The following is a 20,912-nucleotide window of genomic DNA, read 5'->3' as shown; positions in this document are numbered from 1 at the left end:
GTCGCACCCATTGACAGATCGTCAACTGCATGAAATTCGCCGTAGAATAGCCACTAAGCTTATCTTCATGGGCCACGGTTGTGGCTCTCAAATTCCCATCGATGATCGAACAGTAGAGATCCCAGTGTACATACCCCGTCCTTGGGCGGTATGCCAATGTTATAACCTCTGATGAGCGTCAAAGGCCAACCATGTACAGCATTACAAACAGCGTCATTCAGCTCAGAAAGACAACGATGTCAAGACCACTGAACCCTGAGACCCGGTCGTCTTACTACGACGTGAGAAAGAGAATTTCGGATCCGTAGGTGTGATTAAAACCTTGCTGCCAAGTCAATATGTAAGATCCGCAATGTGCATGTAATTCCGACGAGCCATTGCCACCGGAAATGAGGGTTCTTCAGCTCTCGCTGGATTCTTGACCAAACAGATCTTGAGTTCTGCGGCCCGTCGTAAGGAAGTTGGGGATGCTCGCCCCCTTGCAGTCATAACTTTCGAAGCCGCTTTAGCACAGCGACCGGTCGACGAGTAAAAAGTAAATCGACGAATATTTTGCAGCCTTCCGGGCAAATGGTAGGGTTGGTGGTTTTTATTGCTGGAAAGGTGTGTCTTCAAATGATCCAAGCGTTGCCTCCTTCCTTGCTATCAGTTTCTTTCACCATATGCTGTAGATCCAGATAAAAGCCTTTCCGGAAGAAGAATCCTGTACATTAGCTATGCGTCTGTATCGTTAGTCAATGGTTGCTTGACTGCATTGCTTTTACAATACCCAAACTGGGGGCTCTCGTGACAAATTCTCTTTGGCATTTCCATGCCCAAGTTAGGTGTCTGGTTCGGTGACGGTCCTTTTCTTATTCCCTCAGTGCTTCGTGTGCATTTGGGGACATGTAGATTAAGTAATTATGGTTGATAATCGCAACCATCCCAGTCACTTTTCAGCAGATAAATCCACGTAGTATGGATGATCCCTATCTCCCTACTATTACTAGCGAGTGATAGTACCTAAGTCACATATGATTGCTGCAGTGATAATTGAAGTATACACATGATCTTATTCATATATCCATGTCCACGGTTGACTATCTATAACACAATTTCAATGATCATTGTTGGGTTTTTTTCAGCCGCGCACAAACCAAGCAGTAGCAGCCCCTACCAACGCAAAGGCCGCCGCCCATCTCATTAGCCCGCGCTTAATATGATACTGCGCAACCTGATCAATAGCCTTGGAGTCGTTGATCCGTGGGAATGGAACATCAGGTATATCCTTCCCCAAGGCTTTGCAAAGAGGCTCCCAACCTTCCCGCACATCGTAGAACACCAGACGATCCTCGGGCACTATCTCCTTCAACCACTCAATGTGTCGATACCATATGATATCAAACGCACGCTCATTGTTATACACCTTATCCCACTGCGCTTGCAAGACCGAGATATACTCGACAAAGTGCCGCATTCCAGGAAGTGGGAGGAGAACAGCGCGTAGAAACCACAATGTAGCCAATCCCTCAATCTGGGCCATGCTCTTGACCCATGCATCAGGATCGCGAACTGTACAGATAACCTTGCTGTCGGGATAAATCTCCAAGAGCTCTGGCACGAACTGAGTGCCAGGAGCGTCGGTTATAGCAACGTAGCCATCTGTTCGGTCTTTCATCATGGTAAGAACCTTCTGGTGATTTTTGCCTGATAGCCAGTCGCGTAGAATAGTAATCCATGATTTAATCTCGGTTGACGGACCCATTGTTATCTGCGTACCACCATGGTAGACAGGTCCGTCAAGAAGAATGTTCAAGGCGGCGCTGAAGGACGCCGTACCGGTGCGAGAGAGACCTGCACCGATGACTTGTAATTTGGCCCCTGGTTGAGGGGTTGAAGCTTTTTGACCCATATTGATGGTTGCACAATCCCTATGAATTCGAGTCTAGGGCGCGTATATTCGGGTCAAAACACAATTAATTGTGAGGAATTTGAATGCTCGAGGAATTGAATGCTATAAAATACAATTCTATTGGGGAAAGGGAGTTGCAAGCTAGTTATAAGAACGTGAGGCTGTGTCGGTCGGAAGGTTTGGTGCTAGACAAGCAAAAATGGTTGATCGCCGGCAATCCTGCGTTGGTTACTAACTGTTAGTGCTTACACTAAGCCTCTCTTATTCCGTCCAACTAGGAAGAAACAGAATTAGAGGTTCATGTAGCCTTTGAAAATGATTGGGTGAATCGCTTACTTGGCTGAATCGCTTAAATGGGCTCCAGGGAAATGAATGCCTTTCTTTGTTGCCATAACGAGGTTTGTTGGGGGCGAAAAGGCGGTGATAATTTAGCCTGGATATAAGGGAATGATTTGGAAGTACTAAATCAAGCTCATAACTATCTTAGATACCACAAAGATCTGTATAAAGAAATTTTTTTTTTTTTTGTTCTTTTTTTTGTTATGAAATTTTCCATCTCTTATCTCTTGTCTTATATGATTATGTTGATGATATTAATATAAATCATAATTAGCTTTTTCTCATGAAAGTTGAAGTTATAGTGGTGTTGCTTGTTCAATTTAGTCCTCTGGTAGAGGGGGGTTAAGTAACAGAGCAGTAGGACCACTTTACCCCATGGGAAAATATATCTTCAGTTGATTCTGGATCAGGACGAAATGATTGTAACTATGTACTACCTACAAACTGTTCCTCGAAGTGAAACCCGGAAAAGTTAAATCATTTATTTTTTCTTAGGGCAACTGTATAAAATGATACACAACTTAGTGAAGCAATAGACTGTATTATTCATGATACAAGAGGAGTGCTGCCTAGCATCGTCAGGCAGAAGTCCCGAATGTAACCGTTTGACTGGGCTTGGCGTCACACGGGTGCCAATCAGAGCAGATTTAAAATACAGATGAATACAGATTGGGATGGAATGACTCAGATGAGAAGGACACAACAACATGATGTTGCTAAATAAAAGCCTTTACCATGCATACCAATTGAAGCTACATATGACAATTTAATTTCCAGCTTTGTCTCCTCAACTGGCTTTGAAAGTATCAGCTATACCAATTGTCGCTGTAAGGCCGATAAGATAACCCGATAAGATAAGAAAGTCACCTGACCAACCAGGCCCACCGCTTCGGGAGGGTCACAAATCGAACTTTTTTTCGCCTCGTTCTTTGACTCTTTGCTCCGCGGTATCGCTCACGTCCCCTTGTCACCACTCCGTCTCCGTCGGTCGCTGCAAAGATGAAATACGTTCTGGTTTCCGGAGGTAAGCTCAATTGCTCGGCTCGGCTGGAAACCAGCGGAGTTGCCAGGGTCCCTCGCCTTGTGCCCTCTTGCTAACGAAACCCGCCCGTTCCTCAGGTGTCATCTCCGGCGTGGGCAAGGGCATTATTGCCTCCAGCACCGGTCTCCTGCTCAAGACCACCGGTCTGGCCGTCACCTCTATCAAGATCGACCCTTACATCAACATCGATGCGGGCACAATGGCACCTACTGAGTCAGTATCTGCGTGGCTTTCGGCTTCTCGGTGATACACCTTATTGACATCACCCCCACTATGCTAGGCACGGTGAGGTCTATGTCACAGACGACGGTGGTGAAATGGACCTCGACCTTGGCAACTACGAGCGCTACCTCCTCTCCTCTCTCTCCCGCGATCACAACATCACCACCGGAAAGGTCTACCAGCACGTCATCAACCGCGAGCGCATCGGCCACTATCTCGGTAAGACCGTCCAGGTCGTGCCCCACGTCACCGATGCCATTCAGGAGTGGATTCAGCGGGTAGCCAAGATACCCGTCGACGAATCCAAGGCGGAGCCGGATGTCTGCATCATCGAGTTGGGTGGTACCGTTGGTGACATCGAGAGTGCGCCCTTCATCCACGCTCTGAGCCAGCTCCAGAGAAAGGCCGGCAAGGGCAACTTTGTCCAGATCCACGTTTCCTATGTGCCCGTCATCCCGCCGGGACCTGGTGGTGAGCAGAAGACGAAACCCACGCAGAGGGCAATCAGCGATGTGCGGAGTGCTGGTCTCAACCCCGACCTGATTGCTTGTCGCTGCGAGCAACCTCTGGAGGATAGCACCATCAACAAGATCGCCAACATGTGTTCCGTCGAGCAGCACCAGGTCATTGCCGTGCACAACGTCACGACGACATACCACGTGCCCATGCTTCTTGAGAAGCAGAAGCTGATCAGCACCATCACCGATATGCTCGACCTGAAGTCGATCCCCCAGACCCCTGAGCGCAAGGAGCAGGGCAGCCGCATGTGGAACGACTGGTGCGACCTTGCTCGTGGTCAGGACTTCCTCCATGATTCCGTCTCCATTGCCCTGGTTGGCAAATACACTTCCCTCCACGACGCCTACATCAGTGTCTCCAAGGCTCTGGAGCACGCGGCCATGTACTGCCACAAGAAGGTTCAGATCATCTGGGTCGACTCGTCGCACCTGGAGGATGACACCGCCTCTCCCGCCGACTACCACAAGGCCTGGCACGCGGTTTGCACGGCCGATGGTGTCCTGGTGCCCGGTGGTTTCGGTAACAGAGGTACTGAGGGTATGATGAAGGCCATCACATGGGCGCGTACCAACAACAAGCCCTTCCTGGGTGTCTGCCTGGGTATGCAGCTGGCCGTGCTGGAGTTCTGCCGCAACGTCGCCAACATCAAGGATGTCGGCAGTGAGGAGCTGCACCCCAAGGCCGAGAACCACGCCATTGTCTACATGCCCGAGGTCGACAAGGGCAAGCTTGGTGGAACCATGCGTCTTGGCAGACACCCCTGTGTCTTCCAGGAGAACACCGAATGGTCTCGTCTGCGTGGTCTGTACGGACCTTCCGTCTCGCAGATTGAGGAGCGCCACCGTCATCGTTACGAGGTCAACCCCGACATGATCGAGCAGATCGAGAAGGCTGGTCTCTCCTTCATCGGAAAGGATACCAAGGGCGAGCGTATGGAGATCATCGAGATCAAGGACCACCCCTGGTTCGTCGGTGTCCAGTTCCACCCCGAGTACCTCAGTCGGGTCTTGAGCCCCAGCCGGGCTTTCCTCGGTTTCTTTGCCGCCGCTGCGGGCTGCCTGGATGAGGTCTCCAAGGCAGTTGTGCAGGGTCAGCGGAGCATTGGCCGGAAGCAATAGATCTCTTTGGCGGAGGAGCGGTATTTTGCTGGAGTTCTGGTGAGAAGGATACTGTTGACGGTACACACCGTCTGGGTTTTTCTGTTTTCTGTCTGGGGCAGGTCTTGAATGCTGCTCTGCTCTATGCTGTGAGCCAGCCCCGACCCATATGACTTGGGGTCTATGGCAGACTCGCGTGGGGAGGATACCCTTGACAAAGACCTGAAGCGTCACCCAGGTCAATCAGGTCAGATTCACGACGCTGCACAAAAAGGAGTCGAAAATAATATGTCGGAAGTTGTCTGTTTCCTCAGGTTATGCTTTTGTTGAGATTGCAGGGCTTTTTGACTACGTGATATCACTATAATATAAAAGTATTGAGACGGCCGGTCCATTGATAGATTAAATCAATACAATAGATTAGATATGGTGCCAACACTTCTACTACTCAGGAGTACACTTCTTCTTCTACTGCTTAGGTGTAATGCTCTCGACACATACTTAACAAGCCATAACTGAGCATATCTCGTACCTATTCATCATCTAATCAATGTATTCTATGCGCGATATCCACCACAGCATAAATACTCCTTATGCCAACCAAATGCACACATTCATCACTCCTCCCCAACGAATGATTTACTACCTCGGTACGGATCATCCCAAACTCAATAATAACTATAGCATGCAATGCGAAGACCCCCCCCCCTGGCCGACCGACCGACCGTGATTAGAGTTTCAATCTAGCCCTGCGACCCGTTGCAGATCAGCCATAAACCAGACAGACCCTTGGGACGATCGCTCGGCTGCTACATACAAAGAGAATATCGCCGTTGCCGATCTATCCTACAACAACATAACAATCAATAGTCTACTACCAACCCAATATTGATGTAAGATATATTCTATAGAAAGAATAAAATAATGAAAATTAAATGGTATATACCCAACTCCACCAATGCCAACCCAACCCATCCCATCCCAAAAACAAGAACAAATAACCACAAGAAAAAAAAGCATCTCTCTAAGCAGAAGTCGTAACCAACACCTCCCTTCTAACACTAATAATTCCGGGAAACTTCATCCCGATCCCATTCCCACCACCATTTACCGTAGCCCCATTCTTGGGCAATATCGGATACTCATCCACCCTGCCACCATGTCCATGTCCACTCTCCCCACCGTCAACCACATCCACATCCGTATCTACCCTCTCCCCCGTCTCAACACTGTACATCGTCGTCCCATATAACCGCTCATCGTGGGCGTGCATCGCCATGCGATCGTCGAATTCAGATGGTGGTGTGCGCGTAGTGTTGGTGTCGAGGGAGCGGAGCGGGACGGAGAAGTTTCGTTGCTTGTTGCGGGTGCTTGGCCACGGATCGGAGGTGTATTCGTTGCCTCGGGTTGAAGGGTTGAATTTGCGGAGGATTGGTCGGAGGGTTGCCATGCTGCCGGCGAAGATGCCTAGGCCGGTTTCGATGTTGGACCAGATTGCTATGGGGGTTGTTGCCCCTGTTATTCTTTGTTAGTATTCGATGTGGTTTGCTAAGGTGGGGGGTTATTGGGGAAGGCGTACAGAGGTAGTCGACGCTGTAGAGGGTGTGGATGTAGGGGATGCGGATGAAGACGGCGATGGAGGCACTGTTCATTTCAAGTGGGTTAGTATGTGTGGTTGAGTGGAGGTTACTAAGGGTATAGGTACATACACGCAAGCCATACCCAACAGTCCAGCGACAGCAAATTTTACATCACGTTTCATGTTGAGTTTCCGGACTAGCAGGATCGGAAGAATAGCGATAGTGAGGTCGAACAGCGCAGAGGAGGCGCTAAAGGCGTATAATCCGCCCACGATGATGTGCATGTTCATGCAAGATCCGGGACCTTTGTATGCGGTGGATAATTGGTTCCAGAAGTACGACATGGGGTGGCATTGCACGAGGACCATGATGAAGAAGATGAGACCGGCGATGACGACAATTCCTCCGACGAGGCAGACGGTTATCCGGTGGGTTCGGTCGATTGTCACGCGCAGGATGAAGATGCTGACGGATATCTTGCAGAGAATGGAAGCAAGAGCGTAGCCGATGTCGCAGTAGAACCAGTACTACCATCATATCTTGGTCAGCGGTTGGGGTTGGGGAATGATGCTGTGAGGTTGCAGTGTTTACCTCCATTGCGGTCGTCCGCTGGTGATTGGTTAACTCGGTCAAGTGTTTCCCTGTACCGTACAGACTGCCTCCGATCATGCAGCCCGAGAACATGGCATAGAAGAGCTATATCCGACGTCAGTGTATTGTTTCATTAGAATTGTAGAGGAAGAAGGTAGCTCACCAATGCCAGAACCATAACCCCATCATCCCACCCAAACGCCTTGACAACTGCCAGGCGGACATAGCATCGTAGAATCGTCGTCACAGACGCCAATGCAAAGAAGACAGCAGCTACTGCTCGTACTTCTAATGACCGATCCACGGCCATGATGGTTATGTGAGCTGGCCAGCAGGCGAGAAGTGACAGCAACAGCAGCGACAGTGTAACATTTGCGGGAATCCAATGGGATGGAAAAATATATTATGAAACAAGAGTTGCCATAAGCGAACGTGACGTACCAGACTGGCGAAAGAATGGTTAGACTCAACTGCCGACGATTTCAGCGACGCCGCTCATGGGCGTTAGGGTTCCTGGAACACCCATGGATGAGACACCGATGGGAACAGGTCTGACTGGATGAGACGGCACAGCACGGAAAGCTTGAGGTCCACTTGCGCAGGATAAGAACCGTAAAACAGATGATACTGTGAGGGGAAGGGGGCGAACTGTGCTTGTGCGCCCGTTTGGAAGTAGATGAGATCTTAGATTAGCGATCTGGGAGTCCACAGTTGAGACTTTGGAGACTCGGAGAGAGGAGAGAAGCCTACTACAAGTGGGTCCTCGCGACGGGGCGCAGGCCGAATTTTTCAGCTGAACCACGTGGGATCCGCCGCTGAACGTGGCCACTGGCTGGTCGCTACCACTGAAATTCGGTGATTCTCGTGTTTGTTCTGGTTTGTGAGTCGGCTTTGGTTCGGAGGTTTTGCTGTTTGTTGTCTGTTTACCTGAATGGTGGTCCACTGGCCCTGGCGCTCAGGCCTTCGGGGTTGAGGACCTCACTGGACGAGCAGAGACGACGCTACAGCCAGCCACCTGACTAGTCCTGTTAGTAGTGCGCTGAGGATGCCATGCTGCACGGTTAATTATAAGATCACGAAGGGTTGCTGAGATCTAGACCAGGGTCTTGAGGAAATTGTCAGGGGGAACTACTGAGATTGTTTGCAGCGCCTGGCCCATTGTGGTTTCCATCAATGCAGCTCATCCCGAGGTACAAGTAAGACAACAAGTTCAACGCAGAATTTCACACGAGTCTCCTAATGCATAGTATAGCTTTTCACTTAGCATGTATACATTCGCTGTGTTTCTGCTTCCTGCCTCAGGCAAGAACAGTAGTGCTCGAGTCATGAACTCCGGATGCGGCAGTGGGTCGAGCCGCACAGATGAAGCAATGAAAATGAAACGAACCATGCCAGGCACACATCGCTACGCGGCAATACGAGATTAATAAATATTTGGAGACACGCAAAACTCAATTATTCAAGTATTGCTTGTCCGATGGGCTTGTAGCTCCACTGATAAAAGATTTTATTGTGCTGCCATGTGTCTTAGCTCGATTAGATCGGGGTTGCGGACCCTTCTCATTTAAGCATGGGCTTGCGACTGCTTGCTCCCGAATAGAAGGTTCGAAGCATATGGAAAGAGAAACAGCTGGCGGTGCTTACTCGCACATGTTGAACAGGGCAACGGTGGGATCGTGATCCGATAACTCATCGTCTGTCGACACCCACGTGTTGACATGGATATGCTCCATCTTGGCCCCAGACGTCAACGCGGAACTCACATACATGTGGTCCAATGATTCGCAGTTCTGATTATAGAGATAGGTATACCTCTCAGTTGCAGGAATCCCAGTAACTTCCTCGAGGTCCTGCAGTTTGGACTCGGAGACAAACACCTCCAGAGGCTCGACAGACGCATACTCGTTAAAGTCACCGGCGGTGATAATTTTCGCATCGGAATTGACCTCCAGTATGGAGGTAACAAATTTCTACGCCATCCACGGTTAGATTCTGTTCGGTTCCAGACAAACACAACCAAGATGAGAGAAATCGTTAGCGCGAAAAAGGTACTCACAGCAACCACTTTAGCCTGGTCCACGCGGTTCTCCACCCATCCGTTGACCGGGGGTCGCGGATCTCCCTCCAGCGAAGTGCTGTCATATTTGGAGGTGAAGTGCACGTTGATCGTGTAGAAGGTGTTCTTGCCATCCAGGGTCTCCCATTGGGCTACCAATGGCTTGCGACTGTCATCCCAGGCCTCGTTGGAGGGATCAATCAGACCTGGGTTGTAGCTTAGATTGCCGTCGGAGAGGACGGAGGTGGAGTCATTGCTGGATCCGGGATTGTAGTTTCGCAGTCGTACCACCGATGGGTCATAGAGGTACGCTGGCCGGATATTACCGCCGCGTTCTCCGCCGCTCGTGTCATTCTCCGGGTCGATGTCAGTGTAGTTGTACGCGACTCCGCCGTGCTCTTCGATCGCACTAGCGAGCTTGGACAGTGTCAGGCTGGCGGAGACGACTGGTGTCATGAATGTCAGTGACATGATCTTATCATGTTGTTGTGGAGAGGGTTGAGATTACCGCCATCATCAGTTGCTCCGCTGTTGTCCTGGATCTCTTGTAGAAACAGGACGGTCGGACTGTTCAGATACTTGGCGATATGCCCCCCAATCCCACTCATGGTGCTCGAGTCCGGAGAGAAATTATCGACATTGTAATCTCCGACAGTGATGGAGCTGCAGGTGCCGTCCGCCTTGAGGCTCGTTGCCGTGGCTTCCGTGGTGTTGGACCCGGTCTTCTCCAAGGCAGTCAGAGGCAGGAGTGTGTAGAAGCCATACGCCTGCGTGATGATTCCAGTTATGTCCTCGAGGTTGTCTCCCAATTTGGTATCAGTTGGGTTCTTGGTCCCATCTAATGGAGATCCGATGACGATGGATTCCGGGTTAGAGTCTACAGTCAAACACCATGTCAGTAACTACTTGACAGAATAACGGAGTAGGGCAATCAAACCATTTGCACGCATGGTTAGCCCGCCCCGGTCATTCTTGCCCGTCACCGGCCAGTCCCCAATTACCCAGGTATCGCCATAAGAGTTGGCCTTGCTGATGGCTGTGAGTCCAGTCAAAGTAGCGAGTTCACCACTCAGGCTCTGCCAAAAGTCCATGCCATACTCGGTCGGGTCCAAAACAGGATTTGCAGTGGAAAGCAGGCTCGAACCGCCGGGTAGGCTGAAGACATCGCCATTGTCCAGGGAAGAATACTGCTCAGTAGGAGGATCCAAGTCACCCTTTCCGATGACGATGGGAGTGACAGTATTATCGCTGGACAGCACCTCAATGTCGGATGGAGACTCGATCTCAGTTGTATAAACGTAGCTGGACGAGGATCGATATGCCGCGACCTTTCCACTCAGGGTGACAATGTCGCCGACCGTGACTTTCGACACTCCACTGCTTCCATACACATAGATAGAGTTGGAGGTCCTGGAGTCTGAATCGGCATTCGTGGCGCGAATGTAGAACCCGCTGGAGCCTTTGGCTGTGACCAGGCCCTTGACACCGGAGACACTTTTTCCTTTGTAGGAAGAAACGTATCGGTCGCCATTGATCTCAGGGATGGTTACGGCCAGCGCACCCTGAAAGAGCAGGGCTGCCGCACACAGCGAGGGGATCATGCGCATGGTGTGCAAGAGATCTGCAGCCGCTTAGCGAATTGTTGTTTGAAAGCGAATACCGGCATTGTGAAGAGAGCAGGGTTTTTATAAGGCGACTGTTTGCCATGGGGTTGAATATTGCTTGATAGGGTACATCTCTACATCAGTGTATAGCAGTAGTATAGATAGCAAACAGACACCCGTATCGAGGGCGGCAGTGGGAAATTACTGTTAATAAAGATAAGAATGCTGGCAGCCACTGACAATCCATCGAAACACCCACGTTTGAGACATCCGATGCAGCCAAGACCTCCCCGATGTCACGTCGGTCGGAGCCGACGGCCCTGAAGAAACCGGGAGATCATATTGTACCTGATTATACTGGAGTACTCCGTAGTGGGAGCAGTAAAGATAGAGCCGGCGGAAGAAACTTCTTGCTGATTACTGCAGTTCAAAGCCTGCCAATGATGCTCGCTATTCACAGCCACATGACATTCGTTACCCAAATCTATGTTTCCTGCAACTGGCACACCGTGAAGCCTGCCGACCGCAAAGTGGCCTGTGCCTCCTCTAACTCCTTCTTCGCCTTCCCTCTGCCCGGTACCTGATCCCATCACGCGTAAAATCTAATCCCATTCATTCGTCAAAAGACCTCTTAGCTGCTCTTGCTCACATCCTGTTTCAGGGAAACGATGCGGTTCAGCACAACCCGGTCATCCGTAGAATCCGAATCGACCGCCTGGCATACCGGTTAGCAATGGATCTCAAAGCGGAAAAAATAAATGATGAGGAAATGTTGTCAGGGATACTCACGAAGTAAGCAACACGCATCGCCTGGAACCGGACACTTTCCGGTCCACTCTTGGTCTTCTCTCCCGCAGCCTCGGGCCAGGGAGCCCGGCGGCGCACCTCATCAAAGCCGGCCTCAATCAGGGCGTCGTTGTAGATGGTCTCGCTGTTGGGGTTAATGTCCTTCAGGAAGCCACCCTCCACAGAGTTCGGGTCATCCGACTTGAACAGCTGGTCGTGGATGCGAACCTCCACCTTGCGCGAGTTGTCCGGGACCCAGTGGATGTACGTCTTGGGCTTTGCGCCAGAGCGGTCCAAAACGGCCCGGATCTCCGTGACCTTTCCTTCGGCATCCTTCGTGAAGGTCGTGGCCTTGAGGGGATAGGGGGACCTCCACAGACCGACACTCTTGCCGGGGGCGAGACGGAAGTAACCCTTGCTATCCTCCTCGCGGAAGTCGGAGCGGTCAATGTAGACGGTCTTGGTGAAGGGAAGCTTGTGGGAGCCCATCTTAGGGTCCTTGGGCGAGAATGGCACGTCCAAGTCAAGCTCCTGGGCCTCAAGAGATTCAAAGTCCTCAATGACAACGGGAACGGGGTCAAGGACCAGCATCAAACGCGGAACGCGGGTCTCAAGGTAGGTACGAACAGACTGTTCGAAACGAGCAATCTGGATGACGGACTTGGAGGTAGTCACACCCAATTCGTTGATGAAGGAGAGGATGGCCTCCGGGGGAACACCACGGCGACGCAGCGCGATCAGGGTGTACAGACGGGGGTCGTCCCAACCACGCACATAACCTTCATCAACAAGCTTCTTCAGCTTTCTCTTGCTCATGACCGTTCCGCTGACCTCCATGCGGCTGTATTCACGCTGCATAGGCTCGTAGACTTCCAAGGTCTTGTTGAGCCACTCGTAACTCTCACGCGACAGCACGAATTCGGTGGTGCAAAGACTGTGGGTAATACCTTCGAAACTATCGCACAGGCAGTGGGCAAAGTCATAGGTAGGGTAGATCTTCCACTGGTCCTTAGTACGATGGTGCTCCGCATTGAGGACACGGTAGGCAGCCAGATCCGAGTACATCTGCGGGTTGGGGTTGTCAAGCTCCTGCTTCATGCGCAGGAACGCCGTCTGAGGTGCGTACTTTCCGTCGCGCATATCACGGAATTTTTGCAAATTGGTTTCCACGTCCTGCTCGGCGTCCTTACAGCGGAACCTAGGGCCGTTCTTCTCACCACCACGCTGCAACTTGATCTCAGCATCGCTGCAGTGGCAGACATATGCGCGTCCAATCTTGATCATCTTCTCGGCGAGCTCGTACAGCTTATCAAAGTGGTCACTCGAGTGGGTAACGGCGTGCGGCTTAAATCCTATGTGTGGTCGGTCAGTCATGTCCGCATGATTATGCTCACATCTGCCTTACCGAGCCACTCAATGATATCCTCAATCGCGGTAAAGTATTTCTCCTCCTCTGCCTCGGGGTTGGTGTCGTCGAATCTCAAGATTGTCTTTCCGCCGTGGTGTCTCGCGAAGCCGAAGTTGATCGCAATGGCCTTGGAGTGACCCAGGTGCAGGTATCCATTGGGCTCCGGGGGGAATCGGGTCAAGGGAGTAACGGGTCGCTCGTTGTAGACATTGGCAAGGAAGCCCTGCTTGAACATGGCGTCCGGATCGATGGGGGCCTCCTCCGGCTTGGGAGTCGCGGGGCCCTGGGGCTTCGGGGTCGCAGCAGGCTTCGGAGGAGCGTTGGCTTTGGCGGCCTTTTTGGCACGCTTCTGCATGCGCTTCTTCAACTCGCCCTTGGAGACCATCTCACCGGTCTCCTCGTCGAGCTGGAGCTTGGCAGTGGCTTCCGCGATTGCGTCCGCCATCTTGACGTTTTGTCGGAGGGGTCCTCCAAGCGCAACAAGTGGGTATTAATGGGTGATTAGTGCCTCGAGAAGAGGATATCCGCAGCAATTCCCGGATGAAGCTACTTCAAGCTAAATGCCAGGAGAGAGCGAGCGGCGTGAGTCGCGTGAGTCAAGGATGGGCAGCACCAGAATGTTGGTTATCAGCGATCGGCGGGGGAGGGGAATCTTTTGTGGCGGCTTATGTCATCATCGGGCACCGTCACGTGAGATTTCAAGCTGCCTTGTTATTCAGGCTCTGAATGACTCTCATTGGAACCGTTGTTCCATTTACTAGCCATATAATATAGAATAAATAAAATATAACGAATAATCTCAAGATTCAACTTGATTGAATTCCTCGTGGTTACTAAAACGAGTGCTTATCACTCAGTTCTACTACACGGTAATTCTGGTGATATATATGTTGGCCCGGGCTATGAGGGTTACTACAAAGTTGTGGGCACAACAATACTACTTCTTCCTACAAGATGTTAGCAATTGATAAGAGTCTTTCAGGCGACATACTAGTACCAAGTCTGACCTGATTGGAAGTACTATTTGACACTGGAATCTTACTCCTAGTGCTGATTTATTCAGCCTTCAATGCAAAAATTCGAAGAGTACAGCGACTACAACGGAATCGCAAAGGTTTCTATACCCAGCCTTTCTTGAATCAAACATCTACCAAATCATATTGTATAAGATCATTGATAATTTACATGGGTATCCTCGGCATCTCCTCCTTCGTCCAGTACCGTCTCATATTCTCTGCTCCTAAGGTCTTCACCTCCTGGTCCAAATGCGTCCAAAGAACCTCTCTCCAGCCCTCCATCTTTCCCCGTAATATATCGAATTCCAACTCTTGCTTTCCCTCCTGACACTCCTCTAGATACTTCTGGAACTCTTCCAGTCCCTTATGGATTTGCCGATGCTGCCGCAAGAGTTCAGCAGCTTGGCGACCTCGCCCCGTGCGGAACTCGGGCATCTTTTTCGCCAAATGAGGGAAGACATGGTTCTCTTCTATACTATGATGAATCTCCAGATGTTGAGCAAAGCGCAGTCCCTCGGAAATGAATTGCCGCATTTTCATATACGGAGGTAGTCGGCCGCTAGTCGAGGCCTCCCAAAGCATGTTCCATGATAGACGGAGGAGTCCATGCTGGATGGAATGGGTTAGTGGTAAACGAGACGATCGCCTGCCTTAAATCGAAATAATAACTTACATAGTACTCCATTTGCTCCGCTGCTCGATTGTATATTTTGAAGTCCTTCGCCGATAGCGGCGGCTCATTTTGCTGCTCGGGGTTGGTCATGATGGGCGTTGCAGCTGCGTTCGTCAATAGCCGGCCTGGCAGATAAGGGCGCAGCCTCAAGGACGAGAGAGACGATATTGGCAGCAGAGTTATGCGGCGACTGGCGTGAAACATGAATGGGGGTTCAGTATGCAGTGTAACAAGACTACAAGTGCGGATACTTTCTCACATAAGCAATCAACATCGGATCACCTTCCCTTGAGAGGGGCTCGCAGAGGTTACTTACCATGTACTGTTGTATGTCTATCTCATTAATATGGATCGTCGTTGAGCGTCGTGACAGGCAATGGCATAGTATCTTTGGTCCTACAATCCACCAGTCTGCGGGGAAGAAATTGTAATCTTTGAATCCGGGAGAAAATGATTTGGCCCTCATTTGTAAGCCATGACCAATCAGGGCTAAGTACTCACCCCACCCATGATTTATACTAGAAGATAGGAGATTAATGTCAATAATAAGAGGGAATAATCATTTGTACTTTGTTAGAATATTCTCATGGTTTATTTTGTATGTTTCAGACTGTGAATTGCTATATGCACTTGATCGTAAGAGAACCAGATGTACGAGGTCGCGCTTCGCTTCCCCTTACCTGTTTGTATAATCACAGTTGTATTGATATTCGAAAGCAGAGAGTAGTGTAAGAAAGGTAAAAAAGAATCATCGTCAGTCGGCAGTTCAACCTTTAAGATTATAGAGGTATAGGAAAAGAGAAAACAAAATTAGCACGTGTGTACCTTCTCTCGAATGATGTTTCTTGGGATGAGTTCGGAGTATACCTTCCTCAGTCATATGTTCCACGAGTTAGTGATCATGATCGACAATGGCAACAATATGTAGAAATGAATCCTCATGAATGTAAAAACAAGGTAACCATGGTCCGGTTGGTAAGACATCATACAATAAGACCAATAGAAGAGAAGCAATAGGTAAGCCACGCACAAGAAAGTGTAGATCTCCAAGCCAGATAATTAACCCCTCCGTCAGTGAGGGATAATTAGATTGAATACGAGGAGCAGCATCGCGACTTACCATGCTAGTCTTGGCTTCTAGGAGAGTGCCCTGAAAAGGTGCATAAGGCTGGTGTTCAGAAGTGTCACTCCGCGATGCCGAAAGTATACTCCAGAATGACGCTACGCTTTACCGAAATAAGCATCTAGTGATAATAAACCCACAGCGATCATGATTCTGAAACCGGAACAAAAGCAGGGACTGTATGCTGATTGCGGTTACTGATGTAATATTATAATAGCCGCCAATGGCTAGCATTAGCCGGTCTTTGCGCCTGAAAAATCCGAATGGTGGCGTCCTGGAGGAGCTTAATCCTGGCGTCTGATAGTGTGGGGGTCATGAAAATCGTGCGTAAAAACTAAATCTCGGCTAATGTTTGATTGACAAGCATGGGAATGCTATACGACTCTCTGACCCTCCAGTAACGCATGGGTCAAGGTACAATGGTCACATAGACCAGGTTAATTTATCGTCACCAGCAAGCAGGCTGACCAGAGATTGTGTCTGTTATCGCAAGGAAAGGATCTTACTTGCGAGAGTAGAGACTGTCCAAAAATTAGGCATAGTACTACAAACGTTTAAACCATGGAAAGGTGGTCTCGGGAGAGGACATGGGACGGAATTTTGTTTTGCACCTGAGACAACAGAGAAGAGCGACCTTGTCAAGAGGACTGAGAAACCACACAAAGTACCTAACCTGCTTTGTTCAATGACTGGTGGCTGGGGAAGAGTCAACTGGCTGTACTCACTAACGAGTAAATCGTTACTTAATCGTTCTGAAACACTAGCACTATACATTCAGCTGACGTATCTCGGTCCACATATATGATCTTTCACCGATTCACAAGGGAGTATTTGAATGGGAGTCCCTCGAAAAAAGCTAACATCCGAATCAGTTCAGCAACAATTGGTTTTGGATTTTATCAAGACTACGCTGAAAGAGCTTTTCATGAAAAAGCCTCATATCCCCGGAAGAACCTGGCAGACGAACATTGCTACAAAGCTTTGCCCTAAGTTGCCGCAGCTCACCCACTTAATCAAAGCTTGGGTAGTTTCTTTTTCCACTGCAGCTGAAATTATGTCATGGATTTGCTGCATACAGCCGACTTGAAGCAGACAGATGGCCGAAAATGGCCATAGCTTGCGAAGGGCGATCCGAAGCCGACCCACTCACACACAAAGTTCCCTCCTCAAAGGTGACACAAATGAATACGAAGACACTCTTTCTTTGGAGAACAGGGATATTGTTATGATAACTTTAACCTAGAACTCTTAGTCTGTGCGCCATCAAGGGACTGACTCAATTTATTAAGCTCATTTCCACAGACTCCTTCGGCCCTCAAGATCATACATCCTGAAGCCTAATTGGCTAAGCCGAGACGGCTTATGATAATCATTTTCACGGTGTTGGAACAGATCTCGCGTGTTCTTACCCTGGATCGGACCTATCTGGCAACCCTTGCAAGGGCAGATAGGAGGACATTGTCCCTTGGCGGTCCCGGGGCTGCGTCACACAACCAGAGCTTACGTGCCTTCGTACCACAACAATTTTACGTCAATTTAATTCTTAGTGGTCAATTGATGAAATTCCATGTAGCATGATGACCAACGAAGGTAGTGCAACGATTCAGGCTTGCGAAAGTGCCTTCCACAGTCATAGCAGACAGTCTATATTCCTTCTTGTGAGGTAATACCATTGTTATTCGTACCGAGGGCCATGGTTGCCAGTTGGAATTTCCCACCCGAGATGATCGGCGTCGTGAGCTTAATACTACAGTCAGGCTGCCTTTCAAGCCTAACAAGATTTGTGAATATGGAATGTGTGAGTATGACTTCCCGTGCCTGAGTGGATCCTGGACCCATCGAACCAGTGAAAAGGCCTGCCCACGAAGCAATCAATCACAATGCCAGTCAGAGCCTGTAGCCAAGGGTCTATCACGCGGTGCCTTGCCAAGGAAGGAAGGGCTGAAGTCGATCGCCATTTCATTGGAAGAGAGCGATGCCAGGACCACACCATTAGATTTTTATCTGATCCCACACTACGTTATCTGATCCGCGCTGCCATCGCCCATTCGTGCCAGTCAAGATGCATGATGCCTGGGTTCACCCAGAAGATCTACATCGGGAAGCGCGCCTCGTGCAAAATGGATACACTACTCCTGCATGCGATGCTCCGATGCTCGCAGCCTGTCCGCTCCCTCGGAATGTTGAAAACCGCACTCATGGCCGCCTCGTCGTCGCACATTACCTGATCACGGAGGACTACGCCCTGAGGACCATCAAACTACTCACATTCCTTACCTCTCTTTTGATTTAGTGGTCACCAGCCATGAGTCCTACCCTCATCACTCGAGGTCGCAATGATGTGCAGCTAGCACAAAATGTGGCTGGTGCGGATTTCAAAGACTTCAGCTACGAGGTGGAAGTCACCTCTCCCAGCAACGGAGAGGGGAATCCTGATGAGATCACTCTTGAGGCCTGGCAAGCAGACGAGGCTCAAAAGTCGGCCAACGTGGTGACCCACGATGCACCTCGTGGTATGCAGCAGGCAGAGGCTGCAGCCTTGGCTTGGAGTAAGAAGATGGCCTATCTCACTTATGCACTGTGAGTCCCCCACTTCCATACTGATATCTCATATCTGACATGATCTGTTTCCGACCACAGGATCTGGCTTTCCTTCTTTATGTTAGCGCTACAGTCCTCGGTCAGCAGCAATGTGATCCAGAACGCCTACGCCAACTTTGAAGCTGCCCCCGAAGTGAGTACGGCAGGCATTGCAGCTAGCGTGATTAGTGGTGTCGTCCGGCTTCCTGCAGCGAAGTTGTTGAACGTCTGGGGAAGAACGGAAGGATTCTTAGTCTTCGTCGGTGTTTACCTCCTTGGACTTGTCATCCTTGCAGCATGCAACAATCCCAGCTCCTATGCAGCCGGTTATGTTCTGTACTGGGTCGGATATGATGCTGTCTATCTCATCCTCGATGTCTTCATGGCCGATACTGCCGGCATGCGTAACCGAGCTTTCGCCTTTGGTTTCGCCAGCACTCCTTTTATCTGCACTGCTTTCACCGGCCCCTTGGCTGCCGAGTCAATCATTAAGAGAGCATCATGGCGCTGGGGATACGGTATCTTTGCTATTGTGATGCCATTTGTATTCATTCCTCTGGCTGTGATATTCAAATTCTACCAACGAAAGGCGGAGAGTATGTATATCTATGGTCGGGAGCCAAGTGGCCGGACTTTCTGGGAATCAGTAGTCCACTACTTCCATGAATTCGACGGTAAGCACAATCCTCTTTGTTTCAATTGACATTCTCTGACTCTCCTGCAGTGATTGGTGCATTCCTCTTGACCGCTGCCTTCCTCCTCCTCTTACTCCCATTCAGTCTCGCATCCTACGGACGCGCCGAGTATAAGAGTGCCGCTTTTATCTCCATGATCATCATTGGATTCGTGCTGTTCGTTTTGTTTGGCCTCTGGGAGCGATTCGGGGCGCGCAACCACTTCATCAAGTGGCGCGTTTTCAAGCAGCCCACGGTAATAGGGGCTTGCGGTCTTGCAGCCTGTCTCTTCTTCAGTTACTACACATGGGAGCTTTACTTCTACAACTTCTGCATGGTTGTTTACGATCTGAGTATCGGCATGGCCGGCTATGTCGGGCAGATTTACAACGTTGGCTCGTGCTTCTGGTCTGCTGTGTTCGGCATAACGGTCTATGTCACCCGGCAATTCAAGTATACCTGTTTGGGATTCGGACTGCCTCTGGTCCTACTAGGGGCAGGGTTGATGATCCACTTTCGATCGGCCGGTGGAGGCATCGGGTATATTGTGATGTGCCAGATATTCATTGCTTTTGGAGGTGGCACCCTGGTTATTGGTGAAGACATGGCTGTTATGGCTGCCTCTGATCGTGAGGGAGTCCCCATGATGCTCTCCCTGATTGGTCTCTTCTCGAGTCTGGGCGGTGCAGTAGGCTACGCAGTTGCCGCTGCCATCTACACCAACACCTTCCCTGGTGCACTGAGGGATGCATTACCCGAGGGCAGCAAGGACAAAGCGATGGGGATCTATGTGGGCGGGTACCTCACGCAGCTCGAGTATCCCGTTGGTTCCGCTATTCGTGATGCGATCAATGCGGCCTATGGCGTCTACATGAAGTATGCATGTATTGCGGCTGTAGTGGCGATGGCGATGGGGATTCCTTGCGTGGCCATATGGAAGAACTTCAGGCTGAACAAGCCACAACAGAACAAGGGCCAGGTGATTTGAGGATATGTGTATAGAGGTTTTGTAGAGTAGGATACAAGATACCATGATAGTCATTGCTTCCATAATAGTCATTCCTTCTATGATTGTCATTCCTTCCATAATAGTCATTGCTCCATGTTAGTCATTGCTTTTATAGTAGTCGTTGCATCTGTTGTAGCCGTTGCGTCCATAATAGTCACTGCTTCCATGATGGTCAGGCTACTACGCTGATTTTTCACAAAGACTCACCGGAGTAGAATAGCTCCGCCATAACGTAACTGTTGAAGATGATAGATCAAACTCCGAATGCCTCTCGTTAAGGAAAAGCCCTCCGAGACCCGAGTGGGATCACTTCGCTGCCCATCACAAGCGTCCCAGAAGCCATTCTATCTTGGCAGCAGCCATCAGAAGAAGAGAACCAGCCGACGACAAGCGCACCAGCCCAATCATAGGCAACCATGACCGCCGAACCCACCCGAGACACGCACGGTGAGCAGACTATGAACGCGCTAACACGCAGAAAATGGCTCAGGTGGAGCCGTGCGATGGCCTTGCCTTACTCAATGTGGAGATGATGAGGCCGATCCGCGTCGGTGATAAGATTGATAAATGCTGGGCGATGTCGGAACTTGTGCGCCCCTGGCCCTACCTCGCTCAAGACATCCGGGAAGTGACGCACAACGTCCATTCTATGTGGGCTGGTGGGGTTCCAGACCCGTGGTTCCAGCGCTATACTCGCTTCCC

General features: G+C 50.1%; 7 protein-coding genes across 7 annotated transcripts; 2 read left to right on the top strand and 5 right to left on the bottom strand.

Moving 5' to 3' along the window:
• Positions 1-1,120: 1,120 nt before the first annotated feature.
• AtWU_03844 (sulfotransferase family protein) lies at positions 1,121-1,891 on the bottom strand (the record flags this gene model as incomplete). The annotated part of the gene is made up of 1 exon (XM_035498955.1): positions 1,121-1,891. One exon carries the CDS (start codon positions 1,889-1,891, stop codon positions 1,121-1,123), a length of 771 nt encoding a protein of 256 aa, XP_035354848.1.
• Positions 1,892-3,229: 1,338 nt separating this feature from the next.
• Positions 3,230-5,131, top strand: AtWU_03843 (putative CTP synthase; the record flags this gene model as incomplete). The annotated part of the gene is made up of 3 exons (XM_035498954.1): positions 3,230-3,254; positions 3,350-3,485; positions 3,553-5,131. The coding sequence occupies 3 exons, from the start codon at positions 3,230-3,232 to the stop codon at positions 5,129-5,131; spliced, it is 1,740 nt and encodes a 579-aa protein (XP_035354847.1).
• Positions 5,132-6,134: 1,003 nt separating this feature from the next.
• On the bottom strand, positions 6,135-7,591 carry AtWU_03842 (polytopic membrane protein; the record flags this gene model as incomplete). The annotated part of the gene is made up of 5 exons (XM_035498953.1): positions 6,135-6,625; positions 6,690-6,754; positions 6,820-7,217; positions 7,282-7,386; positions 7,445-7,591. 5 exons carry the CDS (start codon positions 7,589-7,591, stop codon positions 6,135-6,137), a joined length of 1,206 nt encoding a protein of 401 aa, XP_035354846.1.
• Positions 7,592-8,921: 1,330 nt separating this feature from the next.
• AtWU_03841 (endonuclease/exonuclease/phosphatase family protein) lies at positions 8,922-10,944 on the bottom strand (the record flags this gene model as incomplete). Its single annotated transcript, XM_035498952.1, has 4 exons — positions 8,922-9,251; positions 9,338-9,783; positions 9,846-10,214; positions 10,275-10,944. 4 exons carry the CDS (start codon positions 10,942-10,944, stop codon positions 8,922-8,924), a joined length of 1,815 nt encoding a protein of 604 aa, XP_035354845.1.
• A 628-nt stretch (positions 10,945-11,572) lies between these two features.
• AtWU_03840 (glutamine--tRNA ligase) lies at positions 11,573-13,580 on the bottom strand (the record flags this gene model as incomplete). Its single annotated transcript, XM_035498951.1, has 3 exons — positions 11,573-11,656; positions 11,731-13,079; positions 13,133-13,580. The coding sequence occupies 3 exons, from the start codon at positions 13,578-13,580 to the stop codon at positions 11,573-11,575; spliced, it is 1,881 nt and encodes a 626-aa protein (XP_035354844.1).
• A 736-nt stretch (positions 13,581-14,316) lies between these two features.
• AtWU_03839 (hemerythrin domain-containing protein) lies at positions 14,317-14,914 on the bottom strand (the record flags this gene model as incomplete). Its single annotated transcript, XM_035498950.1, has 2 exons — positions 14,317-14,760; positions 14,825-14,914. 2 exons carry the CDS (start codon positions 14,912-14,914, stop codon positions 14,317-14,319), a joined length of 534 nt encoding a protein of 177 aa, XP_035354843.1.
• Positions 14,915-18,252: 3,338 nt separating this feature from the next.
• Positions 18,253-20,189, top strand: AtWU_03838 (siderochrome-iron transporter; the record flags this gene model as incomplete). The annotated part of the gene is made up of 3 exons (XM_035498949.1): positions 18,253-18,527; positions 18,588-19,201; positions 19,252-20,189. 3 exons carry the CDS (start codon positions 18,253-18,255, stop codon positions 20,187-20,189), a joined length of 1,827 nt encoding a protein of 608 aa, XP_035354842.1.
• Positions 20,190-20,912: the final 723 nt, after the last annotated feature.

Source organism: Aspergillus tubingensis, assembly GCF_013340325.1.
Source record: "Aspergillus tubingensis WU-2223L DNA, scaffold_6, whole genome shotgun sequence".
Lineage (NCBI taxonomy): Eukaryota > Fungi > Ascomycota > Eurotiomycetes > Eurotiales > Aspergillaceae > Aspergillus > Aspergillus tubingensis.
Note: the sequence above shows the minus strand (reverse complement) of the source record. Positions and strands in the feature narration are given on the sequence as shown.